This window comes from Meriones unguiculatus, chromosome 20, assembly GCF_030254825.1.
Source record: "Meriones unguiculatus strain TT.TT164.6M chromosome 20, Bangor_MerUng_6.1, whole genome shotgun sequence".
Taxonomy (NCBI): domain Eukaryota; kingdom Metazoa; phylum Chordata; class Mammalia; order Rodentia; family Muridae; genus Meriones; species Meriones unguiculatus.
Genome location: NC_083367.1, coordinates 70,059,734 through 70,080,815, shown reverse-complemented (window position 1 = coordinate 70,080,815; position 21,082 = coordinate 70,059,734). Strand labels below are relative to the sequence as shown.

At 44.8% G+C, this 21,082-nt stretch overlaps 1 protein-coding gene and 1 long non-coding RNA gene across 3 annotated transcripts in view; one reads left to right on the top strand and one right to left on the bottom strand.

The window, feature by feature from the left end:
• Window positions 1-21,082, top strand: part of LOC132649443 (uncharacterized) — a 268,684-nt gene that overhangs the window by 213,229 nt on the left and 34,373 nt on the right. The gene's annotated exons all lie outside the window — the stretch shown is intronic.
• LOC110563031 (UL16-binding protein 1-like) lies at window positions 13,477-20,585 on the bottom strand. Its single transcript, XM_021659970.2, has 7 exons — window positions 20,504-20,585; window positions 20,077-20,205; window positions 19,518-19,665; window positions 17,163-17,417; window positions 16,053-16,322; window positions 15,335-15,466; window positions 13,477-14,211 (listed from the first exon to the last, which is right to left on the bottom strand). Exons 2-6 carry the CDS (start codon window positions 20,164-20,166, stop codon window positions 15,357-15,359), a joined length of 873 nt encoding a protein of 290 aa, XP_021515645.1. The 5' UTR covers window positions 20,167-20,205; window positions 20,504-20,585; the 3' UTR covers window positions 13,477-14,211; window positions 15,335-15,356.

Sequence of the window (21,082 nt, the reverse complement as noted above, 5' to 3'; positions counted from 1 at the left end):
TCCCAAACCCACCCTCCCTCCCTCTTCTCCTCCTATGCCCTTCCCATAGTTCACTGATAGGAGAGGTCCTTCTCCCCTTTCATCTGACTCTAGCCTATCAGGTCTCATCAGAACTGGCTGTATTGTCTTCCTCTGTGGCCTGGCATGGTTGCAACTCTCCAGGGGGAGGTGATCAGAGAGCCTGCTAATGAGCTCATGCCAGAGACTGCCCCTGCTCCCCTTAGTAGGGTACCCACTTGGAGACTGAGTCTATGGGCTACATCTGAGCCAGGGTTTAAGTCCTCTCCATGCATGGTCCTTGGTTGGGGTATCAGTCTCTGCAGGGCCCTCAGAGCCCTGTTTTTTTGCTCTGTTGGTCTTCTTTTGGAGCTCGTGTCCCCTCCAGGTATTTCTACCTCCCCCTTCTTTCATAACATTGCATGCATTCTGTCCAAAGTGTGGCTGTGTCTCAGCCTTTTTTTATTTTTTGATACCTTGGCCAGTAGAGTCTTTCAGAGGCTGTCTGTGGTAGGCTCCTGTCCTGTTCTCTGTCCTCTCCTGCTTCTGCTGTCTAGCGAGTTTGCCCTTCTGAATGAGGATTGAGTAGCTTCCCTAGGGTCTTCCTTGGTTAGCTTTTTTAGGAGTATAGATTTTAATATGTTTATCCTATGTTATATGTCTAAAAACCACCAAGTGTTCTTTCTGATTCTGGGGTATCTCACTCAAGACGATCTTTTCTAGTTCCCACTATTTGCCTACAAATTTCATGATTTTCTTGTTTATAATAGTTGAGTAGTATTTCTTTGTGCAAATGGACTACAATTTCTGTATCCATTGCTCTGTTGAGGGGCATCTAGGTTGTTTCCAGATTCTGGCTATTACAAATAGAACTGCTACAAATATGGTTGAAGAAATGTAGACTTTAGCATAGTGAAAGTGGCCATCTTTCCAAAAGCAATCTACAGATTCAATGCAATTCTCATTAAAATATCAACACAATTCTTTGAAGAACTTGAAAGAACAATTCTCCCTTTCATATGTAAAAACAAAAGCCAGAATTGCTAAAAAAAAAAAATCATGTACAATAACACATCTTTTAGAGGTATCTCCCTCCCTAATCTCAAGTTGTACTATAGAGCAACAGTAAATAAAAATTGCATAGTACTGGCATAGAAACAGGCTGGAGGATCAATGGAAATGAATAGACCAAGAATAAACCCACATACATATGGATACTTGATTTTTGACTAAGAAGCCAAAACAATACAGTGGAAAAAAAGATAGCATTGTCAAAAAAATGGTGCTGGTCTAACTGGATGTTTACATGTAGAAAATACAAATAGATCCATATTTGTCACCCTGAGTAGCACTAAAGGCCAAGTGGATCCAAGACCTCAACATTAAACCAGACACACTAAAACTGTGAAAAGAAAAAAGTGGGGAAGAGCCTTGAACTCATTGGCACAGGAGACAACTTATGAGCAGAACACCAACAGCACAGGCTCTAAGATCAACAATCAATAAATGGGACCTCATGAAACTGAAAAACTTCTGTAAAGCAAAGGACACTGTCTTCAGAACAAACAGCCTACAGATTGGGAAAGGATCTTCAGCCACCTTGTATTTGAAAGAGGGCTAATATCCAGGCTGTATGAAGAACCTAGAAGTTAAACACCAACAAAACAAGCAATCCAATTAAAAGATGGGGTATGGTGCTAAACAGAGAATTCTCAGTAGAGGAATATCGAATGGCAGAGAAACACTTAAAGAAATGTACAATGCCCTTAGTCATCAGGGAAATGCAAATCAAAACAACCCTGAGATTTCACCTTACACCCATCAGAATGGCTAAGATCAAAAACTCACTTGACAACATATGCTGGAAAGGATGTGGAGAAAGAGGGACCCTGCTCCATTGTTGGTGGGAATGTAAACTTGTACAACCATTCAGGAAATCAATCTGGCGCTTTCTCAGACAATTAGGAATGTGCTACCTCAAGATCCAGCTCTACCACTCTGAGGCATATGTATGAAATATGCTCAACTATACACCAGTTTCCTCGTTCACCCATCCTCACCCCCTCTTGGCGTTGGGCTGGGTGTGGTACTGCCTGCTGGCTTATTCTTTATCTCACCTCACTGCTGCCTTCGTGCTCTCTCTACCCTTGGAGATCACACACTGCTCATTCTCCCTCTGAAACCTTAGCTCCATGTGCACTGCCCCTTTGCTTGCTGTACTCTGGGCCCCACCCCCAGCAACAGCTTGTTCTGTCTATGCTCCTGCAACCTCTGGACTAGCTTACCATGTCCTCACTCTTAGCCTTGTTCACCCTCACACACCTCTGCTTTGGACTCCCACAACTGCCTTCGTGCCATCCTCTACCACTGAGCCATCAGCTTCCCCTCCCCTTCTTCCTCCTCCTCTTCTTCATCATCCCCAACTCACTTTTCCTGTTCCTTCACTGTCTTCCCTCACCACCTTACTCCCAACTCCCCCTCATAACACTCCTTTCCAATTCCCCTGGAACTCCAGTCTGCCCTTCTCCCATCCACACATTTCTCTCCCATTCCTACTCACTCTTCCTGTTACATCCATTTCCCCTATTCCCTTTACCTTCTCCAGTCCCCTATTCCCCAATCCCTTGTTGCTCTGTAAACTGCCTGGCAGAACTGAAAATATTCCCACCTTTAGCTGCAGCACTGAAGAGTGAGGTAGGAGGATCTCTATGTATTGAAGTGCAGCCTGGTCTACAAATCAAATTAAAGGCCGCAAGGGCTACACAGTGAGACTCTATCTCAAAAAACCAAAATACCAAGTGAAACAAACAACAGAATAAAAATGAAAGAAAAAAAGAGAAACATTGATATTCTAAAGAGATGCTTGTGTCTGTCAATCCATGAAATTATGGAAACATGGTCTCCAAAAGATGGAGATTTCCCTGAGAATCTCATGCTGGGAGAGGGAAAGGCTCCAGCCACAGGGGCAGGTTGTTTCCTGGGAAAAGCTCTCACACAGCTCTAGCAACTTGCCAGACCACTTACAGGCTGAAACTGGAGGTCACACTAGGAAGATTCAAAGGTGGGCAGGGCCACAGCTTCACTGGGCAACTTAGATGTACAAATCCTTGGTTTCTACTTGAACCTTAGTCTTACTGCAGGACTCCAAGATGGATTTGGGGGTTCACTGGATCATCGGTCCCTCTTCCCAATGTGTGCATGATTGTCAAAAAGGTACTGAACTAGACAGGGTCTCAGAGTGAACCACTGTCTTTACAGTACACATTATTCCTTGCTTTGGGCTCCTTTAGTCCCAACAGTTGGATAATGGCCCTGTTTTTATTCTAATATTTTTTAGGGAGTGAGAAAAGCTCTCAAAATTAAGTATTATCTCTGTGAAGCCTGAGTCCTTCAATTTTCAGGAAAAATAAAGTAATAATCTGTTCATTTTTGAGACTGTATTTTAATTGCAATGCTTTCCCCTTCCCTTCTCGTCCCGTAAAACCTTCCCACATTCCTCTCTCTGCTCACGTTCAAATCATGGCCTCTTTTTCCATCAGTTGTTATTTCATGCATGTATGTATTTGTCTATACATTCCCAAGAAGAACCTTTTGAGTCTATGCAATGTTACTTATATGTATGTTTCCAGGGTTGACCATTTGACACTGGACAACCAATTGGTGTGCTCTTCCTGGAGAGGGCTACCTTTCCTGCTCCCGGGTTTACTCCTTTGCCTACAGTTCTTTGTGTTGGTGTCCCCAACCCCTGCAGTTTGTTAGGGTCAGTGTTACCCTCTTTGTTCAGCTCACGTTTAGGCAGTCTGGTCGGGGAGTCTTCATTGGTGTAGCTTCTGATGTTACTCACTGCAAAGCTCCTGATCCTCGGGCTCTTACAGTCTTCCCAGCCCTGGTCTTCAGTGCTCTCTAAGCAGTAGTTGTAGAATGATGTGTAGATGTCTCCACTGGGACTGGACTCCACAACTCTGCATTTGATTGGTTGTAGTGGTCTCTGTTGTAGAGACCTTTTATTGATGAGGATTGACAACTACTCTTACCTATGGGTATAATGACAAATTTTATAGATTGTTGTTAGGGATTATGATGGTTTAATCATGAAAGAGTTTTCGATTCTTCTTCAATAACCATGATTTCACTAGCACTGATGAGTTTACAAGGTTTCCAGTACCAGGCATGGTATCCCTCATGCTGAGCAAGCCTCAAGATCAAGCAGAGAGCTGCTGGTCACCACCAAGGTATTTGTTCCACTACTGCACCCTCAGGGTTCTCATGCCATGCTGCTTGTTGCTGTGGTTCATAGGCATCTTAGTTGTGTTAGACTGTTGGATGCTTCACTCCTTGGAAGCTTGTATGGTCTCTTTGGCACCATGAAAGTCCTCAAGGAAGAGGCTTCATGTCCGTTCCAGCTCAGGGGCTTCTGGGACCCATATATGAGGTGCATGGTGTCTTCAGCAATAGAGACTACCTTCCACTTCTGCCGGGCAACCCAAGGTAACAGCAATAGGATGGATGTTTGGGGAATTTCATAGTCCAACAACCACATAGAGAGAGATCCTCTCATGTGATAATGCAGCTTTCTTTTAGGGAAAAACTTGGAGGGAATGCTATCAGCCCTGCTATGAAAAAGTTCATTAAAAGTATATATATATATATATATATATATAGCTATTTATATTATATAATATATATTTATATCATTATACGTTCAAATGTTTTATTTATTTATTCATTTAATTTACCTGTGTTATAACATGCTTGTTTATTTGGTCATTTTTGTACATAGTTAATAGTATGATTCCATCCGGCTTTTTCAGCGATCCATACTGTTATTTTAACTCCCTCTTTCCTTTCCTTGTATTTTCCTCCCTCTCTTTCCTTAACAAGACTTTCTTTTTCTGTTTTCTCCATTATAACAATTTCATCTTGCTATTTTTATTTTATCTATGTCATAAAGATAGGCCTTTTTGCAACAGATCTCATATGAAAGGATTTTTATTGTGGAAGGGGGGAGGAGAGAAAGAGAGAAGGGGAGAGGTGCCTAAGGAAGATACACACACACACACACACACACACACACACACACACGGAAAGAGAGAGATAGAGAGAAGCTGAGGAAGTGACAGAGTGGCTGGAGGTGCACGCAGGACTGGGCTGGGCAGAGAGTGGGTCATGAGACTAGCAGTTTGGCAATCACCTAACAACACAGGGGTCAGGGGCTTAATCTGGCTGAGCCTGAGAAACTCAGTGCCTGGTACTAGGGCTTTAGCAGCAGTAAGGCCAAGTTCTTCTGAGGATACAGAGGGAATCTCATCCTCAGGAAAGGATAAAGACAGACAGACAGCTTCAGAGTGGAGGTTATAAGAGGAGCAGGAGGTGGGGCCTTGGGTCATCAGTGCCTACAAGAGACTGCAGGTTTGCAGCTGGAGGGCAGTGGGATGGAAGGAGGCAAAGCTTACCTAAATGTCGGTGGTGGATGTCCTTACAAATGATCAGTGATGAGCTGAGAGTATGTTGCAGATGCAGTGGGTTGACAATAGAGTTGAGTGGGGATCCCAGTGCGCAAAGATACCAGGTTTGCCTCCTGTGTTTCAGCACCAGTGTTATAATGTATAAAGATAGGTGCCATGCAAAGATCCGGTAAGGAAAGAGATTTATTGTAGGAGGGGGGAGGGGAGAGTGAGGAAGGGAAAGGGGTGCCACAGGGAAAGAGAGACAGAAAGAGAGAGAGAAAGGGAGAGGGGTGCCACAAGGAGAGAGAGGGAGGGAAGGAAAGAGAAAGAGAGAAAGGGAGAGGGGTGCCAAAAGGATAGAGAGGGAGGGAAGGAGAGAGAAAGAAAGAGGGAGGGGTGCAACAAGAAGAAAGACAGAGAGAGATAGAGAGAATAAGGATTGCCGGATTGAAAGGAAATTAGTGGCTGAATTTGCAGAACAGAAGAACCCTCTCCCATCTAAGGAACACCCCAGGAGGCAGACCACATGGGCCTGAGAGCAAGGGCAGCAGCTTCCATAGCTCCCCACCCAGTACCATTGCCAGGGTCCTCCCTAGAGGACAAGGTGCTCCAGCCCTGAGTAGCTGAGGTGTCTTAAGGCATGAGCTCACATTGCTTCCTAGTGCAAAAGGGGGTAAAAAGCGTTTTTTGGATGGAAAGTGGGGAAGGATAGGTGGTCAGGGAAGGGAGCTGAGCAGGCTGGTGTGTTGCTATGGTGTTCTTGTGAAATGGGTACAATTTACCCTTGTTCATTCAAATGCTGATTTCTCTACACCCCTGTCTGGTTTCAATCTGGACAACTGCATTGTGTTCTAAGTATCACCTTTCTCAAGTTTGTGTAAACATGGTACCATTAGTTTTCTGTGTTGTCAATAAAAACAATCGGCCAATGTGAAGCAATAGAGAAAATAGGGTGGGACATCCTGGTGTGGAGGGAGGAGAAAGTGTAGTGGGAGGGGAGATCCAAGATGAGAGGACCTGGAATTATCAGGAGAAATTTCCCAACCTATTGTAGGACTAAAAAGCAAGTATAATGTGGGAAATCTGAATGGGAGGAAGCTATGCAGGCTTTGAGGTTTAGGATGGAATAATTACTGCCCAGCATTGTGCTGTAGGTTAATTAAATAAATCCTAGTCTCTGTGTGGTAATTGGGGCAAACAGCTGGCTTAGGAATAGCTGCTTTTTAACTAAAAGATATGTCAATATTAAATATTAATTATAATCAACACTGGTGGCTGATGAATCACATGGGAATTGAAGCTGAGCCTGGTGGCACAAAGCTGTAATCCTACAGAGAGAAGGGATTGTTGCAAGTTCTGTAGTGTGGCAAATGATGTGAAATCCTGTCTTAAAACAAGAGCAATAGAAAAAAAAATGAGCAAGTGGTTGACTGTGGCTGCCTTGTCCATCGAATCATTTATTGTGATCTGCTGGAGAAAAAGCATGGGAAGGTGGGAAATATAGTTTGAGGGCAAAGAGGTCCTCAGATGGCTAAGGGTTTGTGAGGTATCTCAGAGGAAGGCAATCTTCATAGACTAGAGTGCCTCAAGTCCAAGGGAGCTGTCTGAGTCAGCTTCCTGGCAAGGTCTGGCCTTGTGCCCAGATCATCACAGCCTAGTGATGCTGTGCAGGCTTCCTGTGGATCCCAGGGTAGCTGAGGGCTGAAGGTGTGACCCGTGATAGCCCTCTGGATTTTTTCCTCCATGTTTGTTCTCCAGGAATACTTCCTAGCTCGTTTCCTTGCAGGGAAGGAATTCGAGCATGGGACCATGTCTACCTTGTGTTATGGAAGGTCCAGAAGCTTCCCAGCTGAGGAATGCTACCTTGTGATCCAAAAGTGTGATGGATCCCCTACTCCCATCCTCACCCCTCCTTCTACAATTAGGCCATTGCAAGTCTCCTGCCGACAGCAAGGACCACAGATAGTGAGAGATCTAATAGCCACAAAGGCCCTTGAGACCCCTTCAGAAGCCCCAGTCTGTTTGGATAACCTGACTCCATGACAGGCTTCATTTTCAATTTTGACTGACTAGGCCTGAGTTTTTGTTTCTTGGAATACAGAAAAAGAAAAATTCCTGCAAAAAACACCGTTCAGGGGCTTAAAGGTCAACATATGGGCCCAAGGCAAGCACAAAGGTCAGCAAAGTCCCTAGCAACTCTGGAAAGTCCCTAAGGGTCTGAGTAATCCTAAATCCCCCCATACCTCCTGAGTCACTACCAAACCATCAAAGTAACGGTTACTTCTCTCACACACAACATATGGGCTCAAGTTGAGCACAAAGAACCAGTAAAGTCCCTAGCAACTCTGGAAAGTCCCTACATGTCTGACTAATAAATCCCCCCATACCTCCTGAGTCACTACCAAACAGTCAAAGTAAAGGTTACTTCTCACCCACACCCGCACCCTGGTAATCCCCTCAACTGACTTTAAGTAGAGGCTGGGTTCTCACTTCAGTGTCACCATTGTTGGAGACGGTGGTGATCCCTGCATGCTGGAATTTTGTTCAGAATAAATGCTGTCTGCTATTGCACACGACTTGAGTCTGGGGTCTTTCTTTAGTGATTCTTGGACCCTTACAACAGCTCAGTAGAACCAAAAGTCACAGAGCCAGTGTGGAAAGATTGTTTTCGGTGCCGAATTCTTCCCCATACCCTGAGCAGAAGGTGTAACCAGGGCTGCGAAGAGAGTAGGTGAGGATTCAGTGCCGCCCTGCAGAGGACCCTGGCAGAGGTTCACTAAAGTGCCAGGCACATGGCTGTGAACTCAAGCGACAGCCTGCCACTCTCTAGCTTGCTTGTAGCTCCTTGCAGTCCCCTGTGGTCCCTTGTCTGGGAGGCAGAGGCTAGGAACACAGTGGGGCTGATGTCATTGTCCTGCCCCCAGGCTCCCAGACCTACCAACCTCCTCCCCCTCCACTGCCGCTCCTCCCCCTCCACTGCTGCTCAGCTCTCAGGGTCTTGAACCAGCCCACACATGCAAAGTCCTCGCCTCCATGAAGTGGCTCTGCAGCCTGACGCTAGAATGAGACATGTGCGACCACGGCCAGTCCCCACCTCAGACAGTGTTCAGACTGACAGCAGTTTCCAGTCTCCTCTGTGAGGTTCTGTTCTGAGTGCTTCACCTTCAGCCACACTCCATTCTCCCTCTCGACCTACATGATCCTCGGACTTGCCCTCTGACCTCCAGCCAGCCTTTCTTCACTTCTCACCAGCTTCCTTCTTCCTACATCTGAATCTCAAGCTCATTTGATCCTCCAGGTCCTTCTGCCCATCTTGTTTTTTGTTGTCTTAATTCTTACCCCATAGCCACCTCATATCTTCCAGCCTCCGTCCATGCCATCCACCTTAACTATTACTATCTGGCCTACATTGCATCCATAATTCCCAGATACTTGCTTGTTCTTCATCTTAATCACTCCTTTCCATGCCATTCTCAAAGTCCTTCCTCCCAACCCACAAGGTTCCTTTTCCTTGTTTACATGACGGCTTCCACCTTCCTGCTCTCTTCCTGTCTGTACCCTTCCCAAGATCCTCTCTGTCCTCCAAGCCCTCAAACCTTAGCTCTGCTCATCTCAACTTTGCCTTGCTCATCTCTACTATTTATTGGTTAAATAGAAGCAATTTCTAAGGCAAGGTCTACATATGGACAGGTGTATGTGAAAATGTGCTCATTCAGGCAGGGTCCAGTAATTAGCATTAAAATACATAGCACCATACCAGCCCCCAATAATATTATTAAACATCTGTCATTTCTGCCACTCAGCAGCTTTATTGGAATAACATTGGTTTGTCTCCAAAAGACAAGGTCATCTAAGTCCGCTGGTACGTGCTGGCCCTGGTGAGGAGATGGAAGTCTAGCTCATTGGTAGAGCTCATGTATAATGCTCATGGGGATCTGGAAGGAAAAGAAAGAGAAGTCCTTTCTTTCCAAAGCGTGGCATTCTTTGAGTTTATAATTAGCACTTATAAGTAGTTTCTATTTTTATACTTTTTATTATTTTAAACCATTTGAAAATTTAAATATATTTTCATCATATTCTTCCTCTCCCCAAAGTTCTTCCAGATCTTTTCCTACTCCCTACCCATCCTACACTGTTTTTTTTCTAAAAAAAAAGACACAAACACAAAACAACAACAAATGTGAAAAACCTAGAAATCAAAACACAACATCACCCAAAAAAGAAAAAACAAAAACAAAAACAAGCTACTCAACTGTAATCAGATCAAAGCACACACACACACTAAACTGTTGCATTTATTAACTGTGGGTCCACTACTCCTGAATATGTGATCTTCCCTGGAGTGGTTAATAATCCTAGTGTCACTCCATTGGAGAAAACTAGTTTTCCCTCTCCCAGCAGGTATAAATGACAGTTCACTGTTAACCTTCACCCTAGTGGCTAGGTCTCCATTATTTAATTAATTCATTCATACATTCATTCATTTAAAAAAATATAACGAGACAAAACAAAAACCATCACATGGAAGCCAGACAATACAGACCAACAAAAGGAAAAGAACCCAAGAGAGGGCACAATAGCCCGAGACAAACGTCTTCTCATGGCTAGGAATCCCATAAAACACTAAACTGGACACGATAATATATAGGCACACAGGACCTGGTACATCCCTGTGCAGGCGCTTTGCTACTTCAGACCCTGTGAGTTCATGTGAGTTTTGCTCATGCTGATGAAGACAGCGTTGTTTTCTTCATGTCCTATATCTCCTCTGGCTCTTAGGTTCTTTTTGCCTCCTATTCCACAGGGTTCCCTGAGAGGCTCTCTGAGAGAAGACATTCTATTTGTTGGAGATATCCCATTTAAACCTGAGGTTTCAAGGTTTCTCACTCTCTGCATTAATATCTGGCTGTGGGTCACTGTATTTAAAGAATACAGTATTTTACAGTATTTTTCTTCATTGAGATTGTCATGTCTGCATACATGTATTTTGATCATATTTATGGCTCACACTTTCCCCTCAATCCTTCCTGATCCACCCTCACCACTCCCAACTTTATGTCTTTGAAAAAAAAAATAAAATAAAAAGATTATTTTAGGGACTGGAGAGATGCCCAGTGGTTAAAATCACTGGCTGCTCTTCCAGAGGACCCTGGGTTCAAGTCTCAGCACCCACATGGTAGCTCACAATGGTCTGTAGCTCCTGTTCTAGGGATCAGATGTCTCTTCTGGCTTCTGCCAGCATTGCATGATATGGTCCACATACATAGTGCAGGCAAATCGCCCATAAACCTGTAATAAGAGTAAACATTAAGGATGAATACATATAACATAATAAACTACAGAAGGGAAAACTTACTACTGAAAACACTGAACCAGTGGACGTTTACCTACTACATGTCCCCGCTGGTGTAAAAAATGGGTTTTTCTCTAATAAACCATATAACAATAAATTATTATGAGAATTTTCAGGTAAAAATTACATTTACAAGGTCCAGTCCATTTGTATTTGGCAATCTTGGAGAAAATATTCCACTATCTATCCTATCCTGGTGTCCAGTGTTCTCCTAAATCACTTTCTTATCATACCTTACATTTGTCAACCTAAAACATGTTTTTAGATTCTAACCAACTTAAGCTTTACTGTAGCTATAACTATCTAGTCTTCAGCCCACCGGAATTGAGAAGGAAATATTACCTAAGATGCAGGAAGTGCAGGCAAGCAGCTCCCAAAGGTACAGAAATAGCAGAGATAATTTACTACCCGGACAGTCACTAAAGGCCTCTTGGTGTCCTTGGGGTGTCTTCAGCCTACTGGCCCGGAATGACAGACTTTTGTGTGCAGCAGGAATTTAAAGACTGGCCCACCCAGTCTCCGCAATGTTGGATAGTCAATTTCCTAGTGTCACACTTTTTGTTCATAGTTTGGACAGTCAGCCTGCTATCAGCAGTCAAGATAAGAACAGTTTTTGTGCAGTGGCTATCACGCCACCTTTGTTTCTTTGATGCCCATCATCTTCACTGAAGTAGATTGGAGATGCTGCCAGGAACAGATGTGTCTCTCTGTCAGAAAAGCCTTTTATTATTAAAACATCATCAAATGCCATATTCTGTAGATCTCTGAGGTTTTTGAAGACCATCTATCTATCCATCCATCTATCTTATCTGAATTGTTTCTAGCTATTTTTATCCATCAGTCTAGGAAACATATTTTTGCAATTAACTAAATTAGTATCTAACATAACCATGAGTTTGATTGTCTGACTGCTAATATGCATTTTTAATTATATGAAACAGTTGGTAATAGCAGCTTTCAAAGTGACAGGAACTTAACATTGTATTTTTAAAAATCACATGGGTACAATACTTTAGCCTGTTGTAACCAAATAATATCTTAATTCTGTATCAACATACGGAGATTTATAGCATGTAAAATCTCTGGCTCACTAGTAGCCTTTGGTCTAACAGTAGACTCAATAACCGACCCTTTTACTTGTCACTTCTATAACCGACCCTTTTAAGAATTTTAGTTTTGTTTTTCAAAACAGGATTTTTCTGAGTAACCTTGGCTGTCTTGGATTCACTTTGTAGACCAGGCTGGCCTTGAACTCACAGTGATCCACTTGCTTCTAACTCCCAGAGTGCTGGGATTATAGGTGTGTGCCACCATGCCCAGCAACCACTCCCTTTAAAACAATAACAAACTTCTATCACCCGTAGAATGACCAAAAACTTCTACCCCTGCCTCTTGGAAATGAGGAGTAGTTTTCTTAAATTGCTTTATGCTGATTTGAGACATAGTTTTTCTTTTTTTTTGTGGGGGGGGGGCAAGAAAATTGGATATTGTCCAGGCTTAAGAAAGTTAGCTGTAGCCCATGGCAGTTCAGTGTCCAAGTGGGTTACATAGTAATGGGAAGAGGGACTGCCTCTGACATAATCTGATTGGCTTGCTCTTTGATCACCTCTCCCTGAGGGGGGAGCAGCCTTACCAGGCCACAGAAGATGACAATGCAGCCACTTCTGATGAGAACTGATAGTCTAAGATCAGAAAGAAGGAGAGGAAGACCTCCCCTATCAGTGGACTTGGGGAGGGGCATGCATGCAGAAAGGGGAGGAAGGGTGGAATCGGGAGGGGAGGAGGGAGGGGCTTATGGGGGGGATACAAAATGAATAAAGTGTGATTAATAATGATAATAAAAAAACATAAAAAAAAAGAAAGTTAGCTGTAACTTTTGCTTTCTAGTCTCTGCATGCCGAGAAGATTCAGTGCTTAACTGAAGTCTTGACTGGAAAAACCTGTGATGATGGACAATCTAGCTAGCCAGTTTGAAACTGTCCCAGATGCAGTTCTTTGAGGAGGCCTTGAGGTTGGATCCCCTGGGATATTTGTCTTGTCTTTTTGTGTCTGGTCCTCTTGCTCTGCAAATACTAACTTTCAAAGGTATTATGCATTTTTTGTATTAATATATGCATGGACTGTGCACTGAGTACAGTTCAGTTAAAGATGATCCTTTGCTCTCTGTTTGAGCAGGTGAAGCTTTTTTAAAAATATAAGTTAGTGTGGACTGTATAACCAAATTGGAAAATAATTTTTTATCTGTGTCATCTAAAAGAATGGCAAGATAAATCCTGGGGAATTTGTAGGCAAAGATTTAAAAGCCATTCATGGGTAAAGTCCTGACTGGAGACATTTGCATTTCTTGGTCAGTTTCAGAGCTATTCCCATGTTATATTCCGATGGATACACATGCTGAAGCACCATCACCCCCAATTTGCAAGGGCATCTCCAAGACAGGATCGGGGGATAGGTCTAATTAGGAAGCTGTGAGCTTCTGCCTTAGAAACTGCAGTTGCTCACCTAATAAACAGAACTAAGAAACTGCTTTCTGTTTAAGTTTAGATTCTGTGTAAGTTCTGGCTAGATTTATGTAAGTTTGTCCAATTTGGTATGCCAAAATGTTAAAATTATGTTTATAAAACTTTGTTTCTTAGTTTCTTTCTTAACCTGGAGACCACACAAATAATTGAGACTCTATTATACTATTTTAACAAGCTTCACAGCACAAGAGCTGAGCAGTTAATTTATTCTTCACCCTCTAAGCTAATTTGGCTTCCTCCCAGCATACATCCCAGAGATATTTGTACTTTGTAGCTTTTTATATCCCAGTTCTCTATCTTGATGTCTCCTGGGCTTCTTCCACTGTTCAGTCCCCTACTTCCTCCTCTGAATCCTCCTCCCCTGGCTGACAGAAAGTTCAGCCCTATTCTCCCCACTGCTCAGCTATTGGCTGTAAGCTGCTTTATTGACATATTAGGATACAATTGGGAGCAGTCTTTATACTGCATTCAGACAGGAGAATCTCAGAACAAGAATTACAACCAGACATGGAGGAGAGGGTATACAGAAATCAGCATTTGAAACACACAATAAAGTTATGCCTACAAGATCTGGATATCCTGTTTCCTGTGCTTGGGTACCTGTTGTTGGTGTTTTTTTTTTTTTTTTTTTTTTTTTTTTTTGTTTGTTTGTTTGTTTTGTTTTTTCAGATCTCCAGTTCATATAGTTCTATGTTAAGAGAAAACTCCCACCAGGAAGCACTAAGATAAAAAGTACCATGTGATAAGAAAGGACCCAAAGTGACTAGCACAGAGTGGAAAGAACATGAAATGCTATATCAACAGCATGACGATTTGTCTGGTTGAGGCTGACGAATAGGGAGAGAGGCTGCAGCAGTTGAATTTTCATGGCTTTCCCGTGAGCATCTTCAACCTGCAGCAAGGAAACACGTCTTTTGAAGGCTCTGAGGACAGTTTGGGTCAGTTCTCTTGGGTGACCTGTATCACCACCCCAGCCACCCTCCTCCCATTATTCCCCTTCTCCCATCTCTCCTGGGCTCTACATCCTAGAACATCTACTGTCTTCCTCCCTCAATCCCTGCTGCAGAACATGGAAGTTCAGGATAAAGCAGTAATGACTTAATATCCCACTGTATCTAAGTTGTAAGCCTTTGAGCTACAGCAAGTAAAATAAGAGTGGTCCCTGTGCTCCCTGACTCAGAGCCTGATGAGAGGATCCAAACAAGCTTGGAGGAGCCCTATGCAGAGAGGATCCTGGGTGCTGGTTGTTCAGGCCTTAATTGGGGTTCCAGACATCTTTGCCCTTTGAGAGACATTTTACAGCAGCACACACAGTTGTGGGTGTGGCTGTCCCTGACCCACCTTGGCCCTCTGTGCTGTCCAGATGGGAGCACTGTCCTCCATCAGCAGCTCAGTCCCTCCTGCCTCCAGTGGGAACCCTGCCCCCGGCTGCTATTGCGTGATTCGTTTCTGCTCTGTGTGTGAGTGTTAGCCGGCACGTGTGTAAGGCACTGTGTGAATGCCCGCTGTCTGTGGGGAAGAAGGGCCTGGAACCCCTGGACCTGGAGCTGTAGATGGCCACGAGCTGCCATGTGGGTGCTGGGAACAAACCCTGGTCTGATGCAGGAGCAGCAGGTGGTCTTGCCACTGGGCCAACTCCTTATTTTATCTTCTTTATCACCGTCTGTGGAATCCTCTTCCCTCTACACATTGGTCTAAAAACCACCTCCTTCTTTCGTGTCTCTGCGGTCCCCACATCTGCAGCATGAGAAGCTCCTAACCAGGGACCCGCTCTAACCAGGCACTTGCTCTATTCACTTGTCATTTTCACTGGTATTCAACAAGATTGCTCTCCTGTCAAGGCTGAGTATGCACAAGTTATTGCTAATAGGTGGCATGAACTCCAAATTGCTTGCTTGCTTTCTCAGTAAGATGCCGTAGCTGAGGGACAAGAGCAGGTCTCCCAAAATTCACTTCTGTTTCCTCACTCTTTACCCATCTGTCCCTTACTCTTCTTCCAATAGTGCCCTCAGTACCTGTCATTGTAGAGGATTCTCCTCAGAAAACATGCAGGAGGAAGCAGATGAGGATTATCAACAGGACAGAAGGGTTGGTCATGAATGCCATGGACAAAGGCTGGTCCACATCTGCAGTAGTGGGTGGCGAGGCTAAAATGAAGACACAGGTTGAGTCTTTGACCAGACCTCATATCTGGAGAAATTTCACCTTAGCTTTTGGGTCCTCAGATAATTCAGCAACACACAGACCTCCACCCCATTTGCTATACAACAACTATTAGTATGGGTCCTGAGTAGAAAAAGAGAGGGGATGTCCCTGGTCCTCAAAAGACTCATGTAGTTATGGTAGGGGAAGCAGGGTAATGAGGAGATCTCGTCTTTCCTGCTGGTAGAAGAGGAGCTGAGCTGTGAGGGTCATGACAGAGAAGAAAAAAAAGATCAGGTGAGATGAAAATAAAAACGAAACAAAACAAAAAAACAAAACAAAACCAGTGACTCTAGGATGAGAAAAGTTCAGGAAGTAAAAGGATGCTCAGTCTGTGACAGCCAGAGACAGCCACAGTGAGTGACCCGTGTAAACACAATTAATGAGATAGGAGAGGGGGAGAAAGGAAATGGTAGAAAGAATGGTCATTGACCCAAGAACTAATGGTGATTAGAGAACACACACACACACACACACACACACACACACACACACACCTGCAGGGAACTTCCTCCCCCTTTTCCCAGCTACCTGTGTGCTCCCAATTTTCTTCCCCGTGCACCTTGAACTCGTCCAGCCAGGTCCTGCAGTCCCCTCGTGACATCTTGTTAAATAAGTGAATTACATGCCTGTTTTTCTCCAATAGCCTTTTTATCCAGCTGGCTCCAGAATTGACTTCAGTCCCCTTACCAGAGACACCATGCAACACATTGCTTTTATTGATTCCAATGTCCCAGGATCCATGGAGATATCCGTCTTTTCTACCCTGGCAGCACATGTTGGCCTGCAGAGTGAGGGGCTCTGTGCCCATTGGAAAGAGATCAGCCTCTGGCCTTGGTGAACCCTGTCTGCTGCCCTTCCCAGCCTCTGACCTCGCTCTCTACCTTCCACATTTTGGCTTGCTGCTGGACCTCCTATGCGGTACTACAGCAATTCATTATTTTTCCCTTCATGAAAACAATGACTGTCCCTAACCTGTCACAAGTTGTTGGCATATTTTTAAAAACTGTTTTATTGGTATTTCTTATGCTTCTTTCTCCCTTCTCTACCACAATCCCTTCCACCACTATCCCTTCCAATACCAGGTAGGAGAGAAAGAAGGTTAGTAGGGAGAGGGGGCATAGTTCTCTTTGGCTAGGGTCACTGGGTTTTGTGGGGCAAGCCCAATCTTCATTTCAGGATATCTCCAACTTTTTCTTGTCAAACTGCAAGAGCAGCTGGGGGAGCAGCTGGGGGAGCACCAGCAGCCTTCTTCCTATCATGTGCCCTCCCCCCAAGACTCTGTGGGCTCTGGCCTTTATTCCCTCTCAGAGTCCTCAGAATTAAACTATCTGCAGCTGGCAAAGAGCCCCTCTCAGAGCCTGCATGAGGCAAATATTTTGTTGCTGTGAAAAATAGGAATCAGCCCCATATCCCACACCTGAGATAAAACAAAAACATGTTTACAATAACATAACTGAGGTTTTAAAGACTGCGAAACTTTCCACTACAGCAAATCCTGTTCTTTCCTTCAAGAGCCATCTGATAAGTTCTTTTAGATATTTTGTAGCATTGGAGATTGAACCTAGGGACTCATGCATGCCTGCCAATCCCTCTACCACTGACTACACCCCCAGCCCTATGGGGCCATTTGAAACTTACTTCTGATTGTATTAGTTTCCTGCCCAATGTGAAGGTTCAGCTCTCTGATCAAGTCAACTGCATCTCTCAGAGCCTCAACCTGTGTTTCACAGATATTTCTGAGATTCGGTCTGTTCCCCCAAACACCAAAGACATGGCACTTGTTATTGCTATAGAGAAGAATAGTCTTTCTGTTCAGTTGGCCTATGACTTCGGAACTCCATTGTCCAGACTCTGACCTGCCGACAGTGAAGCTGTAGCAAAGAGAAGCACCGTCTGTGAAGGAAACATGCAGTGAGGTTAGGAGGGGGAGTGAGGGACTCAGAGACAGTCTCTGCCTGGGGCATGAAGAAAGTTCTTCTGAAAGGGTGTCTTTAAAAAAGAAAGAAAAGCAGATGCTGAGACTCCGTATCCAACCTTTGGGTAGAGCACAGAGAGTCTTATGGAGAAAGAAAGGAGTGAGAATAGAGGGACATGGAGGAGCCAGGAGTCCCACAAGGAGACCAACAAAGCTAAAAGATCTGAGCCCAGGGGGTCCTACAGAGACTGATGCATCAACAGAGGACCATACATGGAAAGGATCTAGACCCCCTGCTCAGATGTGGCCATTTGGCAGCTTGGTCGTCATGTGGCTCTCCAAGTGAGGGGAGTAGGGGCTGCCTCTGTCATGAACTCAGTTGACTGCTCTTTGATCACTCTTTCCTGATGATGTGGCCTTGCCAGGCCATCAAGGAAGAGGACCCAGGCAGTCCTGATGAGGCTTAACAAGCTATGGGAAGATAGCAATAGTGGAGAACTCCCCCTTTCAATGGACTAGGGAAAAGGGATGAGGGGAAGATGGAGGGAGGGTGGGACTGGAGGAGTTGAGGGAGGGGGCTTTAATAGGGATATATAACGAATAAATTGTGAAAAAAATAAAAGTTAAAAGTAAATTTGTAAAAAGAAACAAAAAAAAAAAAAAAGAAAGAAAGAAAAGAAAGTACCTGCCTGAATTTCCACTGTGCTAAGTAAAGCATAGTTGTTCTCTCTTGGTTGAAGATACAGGTCAAGGATGGCCAACTCCTGCTCTCCATCAGGATATATATATATTAATCTGTCATTCACATGATATTACTAGGCATAGGCCCTGTCAGTTATAGCAGGAAAAGTTCAGGGTGTCTTTTCTGATCTGTTCATTCTGGTGAGGCTCCAGAAGCTGCTTATGTAGACTACATAGAAATAGGTTGGCCTGTGGGGATACTGAGTCATAGTAGAGCAGGATGAGGATGGAACAGAAATTACATGGAGACAGTTTTTACTGATCTCACACCATAGACTTGAACATTGTTGCTCATTTAACTGGGAGCAGGACTTTTTGCAGTCACAGAACAATTAGAATTTTCTAGAGATAGTGGTGATGCTACACTATGGGAATGGCTTTCAGGAACCTGATCAGAAGATGGTCCATAACTTCATGAGCTTCTAACTGGTAGTAAAAGTGTCTGAGCAAAAAGGCTACAAGAGGCATGTGTCAAAGGGGATCTAATATGAAAAACATTCAATTAAATGTCTATCTTTTGGTTCCGTGGTAAAGTATGGAGGACCACTGTTTACCAAACATGGAAAGAATGTTCAGGGAAAAGGGTACCTGCAGAGGAATGTCTTGTGTGTTGTGTGGATGTAGTAACTGTCACTAAAAATCTGACTGACCAATTAGCTTGGCTGAGAAAGAGACACGGAAGGCAGGACTTCCTGAACGAGGGTAGGGGAGTTCTGGGAAGGAGAAGGAGGAAAGCTTTTTGCCAGGAGATGGACTTGACGGACCTGGGAAGCTAGCTGGCCACATGGCTGGATGAGGCAAGGTGAATGGGTTAACTTAGATGAGCTAGTTGAGAGTCTACCCAACGAAGGCCAAAGCTTTGAAAATTTTAAAAGGTCTTGGCATCTTTTTATGATCTAAAGGCCACCCTTGGGGCTTAGGTTTTTCTTTACCAGGAGACCTGAGCTGATGGTCAGTAGGCACCAGCCTTTGCAGAAGTTCATCTGTGACAAGTGCTTGATGCTAGATAGTGTTACTGAGATGGGATGTTAGAAAAATCTTGGCATAAGAGCCTAGCTGGAGTGAACAGCTTGGAGGGACACTGGTCCTGTGATGGGTTAGTAAGGTAAAAGCAGTGACTAAGGCTAACAGGACACACAAGGGTCCCAGAGGAAAGCAGACAGACGGCCATCAGAGGCTGCTAGGTTTTAATAATTAATTTTAGATACAGGATTCCTGATGGGGAAGGAGGCTGACTGCTGCTATTCCTGAGAAAGCTGGGATCCCGGTTTAGAGAGTCAAGTGGTGGAGCATTCTTTATAGGGTGAGCAAGGTGACAGGCATGTTTGATTACTCACCGATTCCCGGCTCAGCCTTGTTTAGGGTTACATCATGAAATCTGCCTCGAAACAAAGGGACAGTGTGTGGATCCAGATGAGCAGGCCCCGGGTGTTCTGATCTGCTGTTAAAGTGCCAGGGCAAAGTGCCCAGGGTGTAGTGGAGGGACTGTAGGAGAATGAGGAAGGTAGTTCAAAGATTGCGCAAAGCCCAGATACAGGAGAGCAGCTGTGCCGGCTTCCTAGAGGGTCCACACCGTGCCCACCCCGTCCAGTCACAGCACTCTAGGGGACTTCTGTTGGCCGCCGTGGCCTCCCCATTTCTTCTAGCCCCAGCCTCCCACCCTGCAGTAACTCATTTCTGTTACTCTCCTGCTCCTCTACAAGCCCTGGAAGGGTGTGGCCTGGGTGTGGAAGGGTGAGGAAGGGTGAGACCCAGAAGGAACCCGCAGAAGTGATGGCCGCGGGGAACCCAGGAGCAGTCTCACAGGGAGGGCCAGCCTCGCAGTCACTGTGATATCTCTCACGTCTTCACCTCTCCTTCCCATATCCCCCAGTCGGATCCCACAAACTCACCCACCGTGAGAGATGCGCATGAACAGCACAGCGGGACCAAAAAAAAAAAAGGTGTCAAAGTTCGAATGCACTTGGAGACTGCAGCCCAGGCCATGGTTCCTCATTCCGTAGAGCTGGCAGCAGGCATGACTGCCTTCAAGGGAGAGGAGAGGAGAGGAAGCCTAAGTAATTCCTGCGGATGACTGCAGACTTCTCCAGAACCTGGGCTGAGAATTCAAGCCTTTCCCCTTTGCCTGCTAATTCCATCCTTAGTCCCGTCTGCTCCTAGTCACTCCCGGGTCCCTGGGGGCTCTGGCCCCTTTCTTCCGGACCTCCACAGTTAGACCTTTCTAACTCCTGCAGCACACAAAGGTCGCGCTTGTGAACTGACTGCCGACTCTCCGGTGTCTATGGTCCTCCCAGGGCCTAGGAGGTCCCGTCCCAGAACTCACCTGCGCTCTGGGACCTTCCTTAGCAGCAGTGAGAGCAGAAGAATGGCGCTGGTGCCTCTCGCTGAGATCATTTATATAGCCTGTAGCCCCAGAGAAAACCGGTTAGCTCAGCTCCGGGCGGGGATTTTTCAGTTCCTCTAAGTGGCCATTGCCAGGATAGTGTTCTGCCTCTAAGTAGCTGAAACTGGGGCCTGTGAAACCAGACTAATTACTAAGTTAGTCACTTGTTTAACTTATATCATTCCTGGGTCATTTGCATAATGCTATTAAGCCCATTCATTCCACAGGGAAGATTTGCCATAGTTTGCCTCAATCATGGGGATTGAGGAGGCTAAGTTTTCAAAATGCCACGATTGCACTAAAATGCTTAAATTTCTAAAAGCTGTATCTGTAGCTCACATTCATTAAAATCATCTCTGGGACTGGTTCCATGGCCTTCCTGCAGGGGAGGCTGGGGTGACCTTGGCAGAAAGACAGAGTAACCAGAGGCCCACCCTGGGCTGGCTCTCCTTTAGGGCTCTCTGATTCAACCTTCTGCCCTGTTCTTGTTCTCCCAGGGTCCTGCCTGTTTCACAAGCC

What these genes read in the sequence shown, in the direction of transcription:
- LOC110563031 (XM_021659970.2), bottom strand. Translation starts at nt 20,166, where the DNA reads ATGGCCTGGGCTGCAGTCTCCAAGTGCATTCGAACTTTGACACCTTTT. An exon ending in GTTCATGCGCATCTCTCACG is followed by an intron (nt 19,666 to 20,076) that starts GTGGGTGAGTTT and finishes ATTCTCCTACAG; the next exon opens with TCCCTCCACTACACCCTGGG. An exon ending in CAAGGCTGAGCCGGGAATCG is followed by an intron (nt 17,418 to 19,517) that starts GTGAGTAATCAA and finishes TTTCCTTCACAG; the next exon opens with ACGGTGCTTCTCTTTGCTAC.